The sequence below is a fragment of the Marmota flaviventris genome, chromosome 17 (assembly GCF_047511675.1).
Source record: "Marmota flaviventris isolate mMarFla1 chromosome 17, mMarFla1.hap1, whole genome shotgun sequence".
Lineage (NCBI taxonomy): Eukaryota > Metazoa > Chordata > Mammalia > Rodentia > Sciuridae > Marmota > Marmota flaviventris.
In genome coordinates, this window is record NC_092514.1 from 61463914 (window position 1) to 61474508 (window position 10595).

Below are 10595 nucleotides of genomic sequence, written 5' to 3' on the forward strand. Positions count from 1 at the left end.
CACAGTAAAGTTAGCATTTTTCCCTTTGGAGTTAATAAATGGTTAATGGGAAAATATTTATTTTTCTCATTTATTTGTTTTTGATTGGTGCATCCTACATATACATAAAGGTGGGATTCACTGTGGTATATTTATACATGCACATAGCATGATTTTCTTAAATTAATTCCCATTTCCTTCCCTTTTCCATCCCTCCTTCCTCTCCTTCTCCTTCTTCTATAACACTGATCTTTCCTATGGTATCCAATTCCCTCACCTTTTCCCCTTATTTTGCACTAGATTCCACATATGAGAGAAAACATTCGACCCTTGGTTTTCTGAGTCTGGCTTAATTCACTTACCATGATGTCTTCCATTTTGATGGAGAAATATTTTGAAGTGTACAAATACCCTGTTCCTGATCAAAATTTTACCCAATGGTTATTGCATTCATTGATGAAACTTACTTAATTTTATTATGATATATGTAAATAAGTGATTTTGTGACTTCATTATTTCTCTACATTTATTAATTGTTATTCTACTGACAGGGATAACTTTCTCACCTTCCTTTATCATTTCTCTAATTAGTCTCACTATGGACTTATGAATTATTGTTTTATTTGATGGGCTAAAATCTATTACTGCCATAATTCATTTTGATATTCAAGTTGTCCCAGATGGGGCCAGTGAGAGTCCCTTCAAAGTGTCTCCAAATGCATTTTCTTATGTAAAACAATGAGTCATTGTAAGAGTTTTGAATTGAATGAAGGAAGTAATTCCTGATGCATTCCTGGAAGTAGTCTAGACAGTCCTCTATCTAATGAGCATTTATGACTCACAAATAGGATAGTGTTCCTCATGACTCACAGGGAACTACTTACAAAGAGAACCTTATTTTTTTCTATTTCCCTACTATAATTCTGATTCTCTTTCAACATCAAAAGAGATCTTGGCATCATGAGACTAATCTGCCCCAAAAGCATCATGAGTGATACACAGACCACAGATACATACCAATGACTGAATCCATGAGATGGGCCCTCCTGAGAAAACAGAGTTGACAAACGAGGAAATAGAAATGACAATTCAGTGAGAAAGACGGGATTGGACCATGGTAACACACAGGGGAAAGGAAACCTTAACATATTTAGAAAGAAAAACACAATGATGTCACAGAATGACTAATATTTCCTTAGGGGGAAAAAAAGGCAGGAAATGGTCCCAGGAAATGGTCACAACAGCCTCAGCAGAGTATAAAAGAGGATGCATGGTGAAGGGACTTTAAAGTTCACTAAAACTCACTCTCTAGCTAACATCAGAACCTCTAGTCTCTGACACCATGTGCAACTCCTCTTGTGGCTCCTGCTGCTCTGGCCAGGGCTATGGCTGCTGCCAGCCCAGGTGCTGCCAGACCACCTGCTGCAGGACCACCTGCTGCCGCCCCAGCTGCTGCAGGCCCTGCTGTGTGTCCAGCTGCTGCCGCCCCTCTTGCTCTGGTGGGTCCAGCTGCTGTGGCTCCAGCTGCTGCCGCCCCTGCTGCTGCATCTCCAGCTGCTGCCGCCCCTCCTGTGACTCCTGCTGCTGCCAGACCTGCTGCCGCCTGCGTCCAGTCTGTGGCAATGTTTCCTGCCACACCACTTGCTATCGGCCCACCTGTGTCATCTCCACCTGCCCCCGCCCCATGTGCTGTGCCATCCCTGACTGCTGAATCTTGCCTTTGAACACCCCACCTCCTTATCTCCTCCCTCCCCACAGATGAAGAGTTCTTTCACTGCTGACCATTAGGTCAAACGGAGAGGGATTGATGTCACTCCTCTAAGCTGGGTCTTGTGATTTTAATAAGCCCACAATAGGCCCAGTAATGCCACAGGCACATCCTGGCCTCCATGCTCTGCCTGTGCATGGCTCTCTCACTCCTATCCATGTGTGAATTTGCTAGTAATATACCAACTGCCATGTTGACCTGACTAGTTCTCTCCACAATTTCCTTCCTAACTCTTGGGCACCAGGTCATCAAGCTCAAGAATCCATGGGTTGATTTCAATATTTCTACCTTACGGATTTTCACAGTCTTTCTCTTTAAGTTTTTCTTTTATAATTATTAATCCCCACTTTTTCCTTTGTTATATTTCTATGCCAAAATAAACCATCACCTTCCTGAATGGGAAATTCAGTGTGAACGTGTTCTTCTCTGAGTTTCTGTTTGATCTGGATAATTGTATTTTACCCACAATGTAGGAGAGAGCAGGGCTGTCGATTTTACATGAGATGTCAAGACACATTTATCACAGCCTCGTTGTCACTACAGTCTCTTTAATGGCTAAAAAATGAGAATAAAAAGTTTTTGGGAAAGACTGTAAACAATGTTGTAGGGAAGAACATCTTCTGAGATGTTATATATCTGTGAAAGCAGTTTATAATAACTATATGAATAACAGACCTGGATGACTGTTGCTGGGAGCGATTGGTGATCTAGAAAAGCAATACAAGCTGAAGGTGCAGCTAAAGTCAGAAATCACAGGACAAATGTGAAAGACAGAGTTTTCATGACAGAATATAAAGCCTCATCTCCTGCAGCCAGAGGCTGGATGAAGCTAAGGACCAAGCCTAGGATTTAATACTAGAGTAGCCGAGCTCCAGGGTGTTTTCTTTCTCAGACCATTTGCCATGCCAAGGTCAAGGCTGCAAATGGGAAAGTACAAGACCTGGAGACACGGGATGGGAATGTCCGGGTTGATGCAATTGAAGATCTTGGATTCCCCAACTTCCCTGAACTCTCTGGGCTTGCAGAAGTGGTTGGTTTTCCTTGTTGGTGTCGAGGACCGCCCTTTTTCATAAAGATGATGTAGAAGCATCAGTCTTGAAAAATAACTCAGGCTTCCCTCACTGTCTTCTCTCTCCTCTCCTCTTGGCCACACACCAATGATGAGAATTAAGTTACGTGAACTTTACCCAGAGATCAGCTGAGCCTGCTAATAGGAGACAAACCCACAAAGACCCTTAGGACTCTACAACTATATCATGGGGAGCGCTGTGCTTCTCCACTGGGGCAGATGGGGGCAGGGGGGGCCACATAGCATCCAGCTGTCTCTATAATATTAGCAGCTGCTCCTGATCATCACCTAGAACCATCATTTCATGAAGCATGGAAAAACTGTGATATTACAAATGTGTTACTGTCATTGATTACCCGGGACAATTCCGCAGGGAAACATCCTCTAATGAATCCTCTTATTATGCTCTCATGGATGTGTGTTTACACTGAAGAATAATGTTTCTAATTATTCTCCATTTATTTACTGGTATGCATCATCCAAGTGTGACTAAGTGAGTGCTTTTCCTCCTTTAAAAAAAATTCCTGCCAATAAGAACTCATAGATTTCAGTAGATTGATGAGGTATCAGTTCATTCCAGCTCACGTCTCTTGTGATGCTCAAACAAGTAACTTCAAGTTGGCTCCCAAGTCCTTTTGACCAGAATCTAGTAGACTCTGAAGGTTTTCCTGGTTTTTATATAACAACATATTCCAGACTTCTTTGTACATTTCCTTCCCCAGACATAATCAGCCACCTTTCCACGGAGCCCTGATTCCTTTTAGTGGAAAGTGACCTGTAAAACCATAAATTGAAATGTGATAGTGCGTGTAAGTTGATTTTTTTTCTCATCTCAGTTTTTTCAGTGTACAGAGTTAGAAAATATTTTTTAAAGAACAAGCTACATCCCAGGTTGCTCCAGAGAACTAGAGGGTTCTATTTAACACCAACCTCTCAGCCTACACATCTCCTTTCTCCCGTGCCCAAAACAATACTTCTCCGTCATAGTGACCCATAATTCCTTCCTGCACAATACCTGTACAACAACCTTGGAATGACATTGCCAATACCAAGAGCACCAATCTGATTGCTGAAAACAAACTAGACATTCTTATTAAGGTTTTCAAAAAAACTTTTTGTTCTTGAGGTAATTACTTTCCCTGAAGTTAACCTGGATGTATGGTGAGTTTGCATCATCGTTGCTGTTATCATTGTTTTTGCGACCTTGGGAGATTTTTGAAGTTTGATTTTGTTTTATAATAGTGCCTAATACTAACATGGATCCAAAGAGAAAGCTTCAGAGCATGGTCTGTTCAAGAAATCTAGCACCTACCTGTATTTTCTCCACTCTCTTCCGTTCACCCTCTCTCTGAAAGGAAGAAAACAAATTATGGTTGATACTCCCATTCTTTTTATTTTCTTTTCTCTTATTTCAGCTTCATTAGGTACAACCGATCTGCAATAGACTACTTATTTAAAGTGCACAATCAGAGGTTTTGACAACCCCAGCATCGAGGTAATGAACATTCATCATATCCTTTGAAATTCCTCCCCATTCCACAACTCCAGGAAACAAATGATCTGCTGTCACTATCAATTTGCTTGCATTTTTCTATAATTGTACATAAATGGAATTACATATTGTGTACATTTCTTACCTAACTTTATTCTCAGCATATTGAGATTCAAGGTGTCATATATATCAATATTTGATTCCTTTTGATTTTAGAGAAATTTTTCTTTGCAAGGACATATTGGTTTGTTTATCCATTCACCCTGTTAAATTGTTTCCAGATTTTTTTCTGATACAAATACAGTTACCATAAATACTTGTGAACAGATATTTATGTAGACATATGCTACTCCATCTTAACCAGAATCAGAAATCCCTTTTTCTGGTGTTCTTATTTCTATGTTTTTTTTGTTTTTTTGTAACCTGAGTTAGACATATTGTACCATATGAAACACATTTTTTCCATGTGCTTAATCATCTCTTAACAATATATTCCTGGAGATGACTTCATAGTAGCATATAGGGATACAACTGATTCCATTTTTATACATTTTAGACATGTGCCATGGTTTATTCATCAGTACCCCATTGAAGGACACAGGTTATATCCAGTTTTTTGATGCTATTTTGTTTTGTTCTTACAGATAGAACTGTTATGGATAATTTTGTGCAATAACTCTTTATAGTTTTGCCTAAGTATCTTTGGGATACTTTATAGAATTGAGATAACTACATCAAAGAATAATGCTGCTAGTTATAGTCAAATCTGCACAAAGTGTGAGTGTGCTTATTTCCACATTATCCCACTGTCAGATTGTCAAATTTTGAATTTTTGACCATTTACCAGGTCAGAAGTGGTATTCCACATTACTTCACTCCTTTTATTATGTATGAAATTGAGTATGTATATGTGGTGAAAAAAGTCTGTATTTCATTTTCTCATTAGAAAGTTTATCTTTTTTCTAATCTAGTTTTTAAAAAATCTTTATTTATTTTTTATGTGGTGCTGAGAATCAAACCCAGTGCCTCACATGTGTGAGGTGGGCACCCTACCACTGTGCTACAGCCCCAGCTATCTAATCTAGTCTTAGAAGTCCTTTACATATGATTAATCCTTTGCCTATAATATGCAAGTATTTTTTTCCATTTAATCACTTGTGTTTTCATTTTGTTTAGGATGGTTTCTTATCTTGCATTTTTAAATTACAAATGATTGTCTTTTAACTATCAGGAAGGACCTAATTGCAAAAAGTCTACGTGTACATATGTATAAAATAGAAACATGTTAAATTGAGGATCTTCTTTAATAATGAGGCCTCCTGTTACCTCTACTGTCCCTTTGTAACTGACTCTGATGGATTTCCTTGAAACACCTATTGTTCCAATACTTTCCACACTACACCACACTAGACATCATTCACCCTTATAACACAACTAAGACCTTAATGTTCTACTGCACTTCCTGTTATTCCTCCAGCCCATGTCAAATAATATTTGCAAGGCCTACATGTTTGCACAGAGCTTTCTTCCCATGAGTGATGATATGATAGCCAGTCTCTGTATAAATTCAAAAACTTTCTTAAAAATCTCCCCATCCTACCTGTTGAGCATTACCTTTCTCGACTTTCCTAGACACCTTATCTATACAGATTATTGACCTAGGCAAATGCCAAAAACATACCCCCATTCAACCACACACTCACTGAATGCTTTTTCATTTCTTATCCATCCAAGTAGATTTTATATAAATATGTTAAAGACTGACCAACCTTCACCCAAGGCCTTTACTAGGCACCATGATAATAACTGTAAGACATTTTTATGAGACAATGACCTTGGAGGCTTTACAAAAAGACTGGAAAAAGGAGATCTAAAACAATTATGATAAAGCGTGATAGTCTAGAGCAGAGACACATTTGGGAACAGAGAGAAGAGAAGGATTCATTTTAAGTTTAGTAGATGTCAAGAAAATATTGGAAATGAGTGAATATGCTAAAGGAGAAAGCATCATTCTAGGCAAATGGAATATTCCAGGCATGAGAAATGGCATGGGCTATCATTCTTCACACCTTCCTTGAACATCTTAGGAGGGATTCACCATCACTAATGACTGTGTGCTTCAGTCTATCTGGACCTCAGTGACCTCATGTGTAAAGAATTAAGAAAAATTGTGTCCACCAGATTGAACCCTTGTGAAGTATAAACAAGAAAACAATTATAGAGGACTCAGAAATATTTCTGACACACAGTAGGTGCTCAGCAAAGTCTAATTAGTATGAGCTCACCTTTCATTGGGAATGTATAAATTTTAATACACATTTCTATTTTGTTTACTAATAAAGCAGTCCTCTAAAATAGTTGCCAAACTCTTTCCTATGTATATCATTTGCCTTGAGTTTATGGGACAGAGATTAAAGTTTATCCTTTATTTCTTCTCAATATTGAATAAAATATCTCCAACATACATTGTTGAGAGAAAACAGTTCAGACTATGAAACAATATAATTTTATTTACATTTCAGTTATAATATGCACTTTGGATATATTGCCTTTCCAAAATGTAGGTCCAAAATGGTCCCTTATAATGCTCTACTTTTGAAAAGCAACATATCAATAAAATTTTAATATTTTATAAAAATCATGCCAATGTGATTTTTTATTATTTAAAAGTAATGAATCCATTGCATTATAATTCTTCAAACTGAATAGACTCAGTAAGACAAAATAGACAGGAACATCACTGGAATCCTTTACACCTCACTGGCCATTCAGAAAATCCAAAGGAATCACAGTATTCCTCATTGCACACAAGCTATCTCCCACACACCTCCAAAATATGGGTCTTTCAACTATTTTCATGTCAGAATTACATATTACTTGCTTTTAACTTTTTTCAAAACAGAGGGGATTTAATCACCATAAAATCTATTCCCCGTATATTTTCTGGAGGTGAATACATAAATGAAAAACAAACATTAAACCCAATTAAAGTCATGTAAGGGGTCTACCTTAGGAGACATATCAGACAAGATGAAAAATGGAGCTGATTCACATGGCTTCACCAAATTGGAGAGCTCATAATACAACAGGAAAAAGAAATGGTCCCTTTTCTATAAATAGCAATGTTTACCAGATAAACACAATTATCTAATTAACTAAACTAAATGATCTTTTCTTAGTATAAACAAGATCCTTCACATGATCATAGTAGCCCTCAGCAGGGTATAAAAGCAAGAGAGAGCAAGGAAAGATCAAACCTGAACACTCACCCACTTGGAAACCCACCCAGAACCTCCAGTCTCTGACACCATGTGCAACTCCTCTTGTGGCTCCTGCTGCTCTGGCCAGGGCTATGGCTGCTGCCAGCCCAGGTGCTGCCAGACCACCTGCTGCAGGACCACCTGCTGCCGCCCCAGCTGCTGCAGGCCCTGCTGTGTGTCCAGCTGCTGCCGCCCCTCTTGCTCTGGTGGGTCCAGCTGCTGTGGCTCCAGCTGCTGCCGCCCCTGCTGCTGCATCTCCAGCTGCTGCCGCCCCTCCTGTGACTCCTGCTGCTGCCAGACCTGCTGCCGCCTGCGTCCAGTCTGTGGCAATGTCTCCTGCCACACCACTTGCTATCGGCCCACCTGTGTCATCTCCACCTGCCCCCGCCCCATGTGCTGTGCCATCCCTGACTGCTGAATCTTGTCTTTGAACACCCCATCTCCTTATCTCCTCTCCCCCACAGATGTAGACCTTCCTTCTAAAAAAAAAAAAAAAATGTCATGCCCTAGAGAATTGATCTCCTGAGTCTCATAAGCCAATCTGATTCTTAGTTATTCTGAATATTCCACTTCCTGAATTTTGTCCAAACTCCTCACCTTGCAAATGAATTCACTGAGGATCTCCTCATAATTTAACACATTACCTCCAGCATTTTCCCCTTTATCTTCAGGACGTCCATTCGTCATGCTTAAAGAATTTGAGATTGCTTCTGTCACCTGTAGGGCCGTAGATGTTTAACAGTTTAACACCTCTGACATTGAAATCCAATCAAGTATCACTTTATGTTCCTTTGCAAGGATTTTCTTGTACCTTGTTATTCCTATATGAAAAAAATAAACTTCCATTCTATTGTCATTGAAAATTGAATGTGGTTGTTACTCTTTTTTTTTTACTATAAATTTTTATTTTATTTATTTATTTTTGCAGTAGTGGGAATGGAATCAAGGCATTTAGATTTTTAAAGACTATATACTTAACTCCAGCTGCTGCCGCCACTCCACCACTGAGCTACATCACCCATCCATTTCATTTTTTATTTTGAGATGTCATTGCTAAGTTACCGAGAGCAGCCTGGAACTTGTGATCCCTCTGCCTCAGCCTCTGAAGCTAGTGGGATTACAGGTGTGTACCGCCATGTCCAGCTTCACTAAAAGTTTTGAAATGAGATCTTAATACATCTTTTTTATAAGAAAAATAAGAAAATGTCCAAATATCTATTGATCAGTGAGTAGTTAAATACACCTTGGTAGCTTCCTAGGAACACAATATAACCACTGGGGAAAATGAGGTAGCCATACATCAGTGTTTCTCAACAAGGGGCAAATTTGCCCTCAGAAGATCTCAACAGTGTCTAGAGATATGGTTGGCACAAGTGGTGGAAGGAAAGTCTTGTTGCTGTTGTCCAGCGGGAAGACCCAAAGGATGATGCCAGCCATTGTATAAGGCACAGGACAGCCCCAATATCAAAGAGTGATTGATTCCACACCAGATGTCTATGATGTCAAGGTTTGATTTATATCTACACTGTGGACATCTTATACATTGAGTTAAATAGAAGAAATGAACAAACCTGTACATTAAATCAGGTATCCAAAATGAAATTATACAATCCCCCCACACCTATAATCTTTGCCATGATAAAATTGAGACATTCTATATACCAGGTCAAATGTTTCATATATATGAGGCTTAAGAAGATCCTATAATAAATATATAGTCTTTAAAAATCTAAATGACACAGAAGAATTTGACCCAAAGTAAGTTTTCTTTCATTAGTCTTTGCCAATATCATTCAAGAGCCATTGGTATGAGATAAACCCTTATTAAATGTATGTGTACTACATGTATGCCTTTAGTCACAAATCTGGCTTTAGTTATACATTTTTTTGTTCTGGTGTTTATTAAAATACCATTTGATGTCCTTCAGGAAATATTACTACTTTCTCCCATCGAGGCCAATTGGATTGCTCAGCAGATTTTAATATTTTTATTTATCATAAGAATGGTGAGTTTGGGGCCCATTACATTTTTGTGGAGGATTATTGCTAGTGCATAAGAAATCTGTTGATTTTTACAAGTTCATATTTTAATGAACTCATGATTAATGCCACTTCTTAGTTGATTTTCTAGAATATTCTGAGCATAAAATCATGGCAGTGAAATGCTTCCAGCCTCAGGCATGTACCCTCGGCTTGTACCCAAGTTGCTCACAGTGGTGACCCCATCATTAACACAAACATTCTTCCTCCTCTTACTTTCCATAATTCCTCACTTGCATCTCCTAAACTCACCCCTCAAGTATATTATTTGCACTCAAGTCTCTGTCCCAAGTTCTGCACTATATAAAATAAAAATGAAGACAATAGATGTTCAGCAAATAAATTTGGTTGACTGATATCAAACTAGTAATAGTGACTTTTTTTTTTCCTAGCAATAAGAGTAAAACAGGGAAGTCAGCAGGTGAAGGACTGGTGCTACCATTTGGTGTTTCCCGCCTTCCTGGCTTCTTCTGTGTGGATATGGGCATTTCAGTTAAGCACAGTATTCATGGATATCTATAAACAAGTCTCAATGCAAACAGAGTCTTAACTTCCACAACTTTTCACATGTCATTTATCAGGTGACATGTTACCACAAAAATGCAGTTTTCCTCAGATGGAACTGCAATCTGTTTGTCTGGAATGTTCCTTTTCTTTGCTCCAGCAGTCAAAAGATACTTCATTCACTCCACAAACACTTATAGCCAGTGTCCTCTCTCTCCACCTTATGGTAACAGAAATAAATGCCATAGCCCAGGACTTCAGGGTATTAGGATTGCACCTGTGGGAATGGCAGAAGTCAGTAACTAGGATACAGGAGAGTGCTAAATTAGAAACACAAGACAAAGAATAATGATATAGGTCTTATTAGGAGAGGCAGCTTATTAGGAAAGATATTGAGAAGGAAGCACTTCAGCTGGGTCATGACAGAGGAGTAGGTTTGCAGAGCTGACAAGGAACAACAAACATTCCCGGAAATTCAACAGC

The 10595-nt window shown here is 38.8% G+C and overlaps 1 protein-coding gene across 2 annotated transcripts; it reads left to right on the plus strand.

The window, feature by feature from the left end:
• Positions 1-1321: 1321 nt before the first annotated feature.
• LOC114102002 (keratin-associated protein 4-12-like) lies at positions 1322-7986 on the plus strand. 2 transcript variants are annotated; one of them, XM_027947224.2, is made up of 2 exons: positions 1322-1672; positions 7657-7986. In XM_027947224.2, the coding sequence occupies exons 1-2, from the start codon at positions 1322-1324 to the stop codon at positions 7984-7986; spliced, it is 681 nt and encodes a 226-aa protein (XP_027803025.2). The 2 variants fall into 2 exon arrangements, with proteins under 2 accessions (XP_027803025.2, XP_071460089.1); XM_071603988.1 differs by having other exon boundaries at positions 1322-1665; positions 7680-7986.
• The last annotated feature ends 2609 nt before the right edge of the window (positions 7987-10595 follow it).

What these genes read in the sequence shown, in the direction of transcription:
- LOC114102002 (XM_027947224.2), top strand. Translation starts at nt 1,322, where the DNA reads ATGTGCAACTCCTCTTGTGGCTCCTGCTGCTCTGGCCAGGGCTATGGC. An exon ending in GCCCCCGCCCCATGTGCTGT is followed by an intron (nt 1,673 to 7,656) that starts GCCATCCCTGAC and finishes TGCTCTGGCCAG; the next exon opens with GGCTATGGCTGCTGCCAGCC.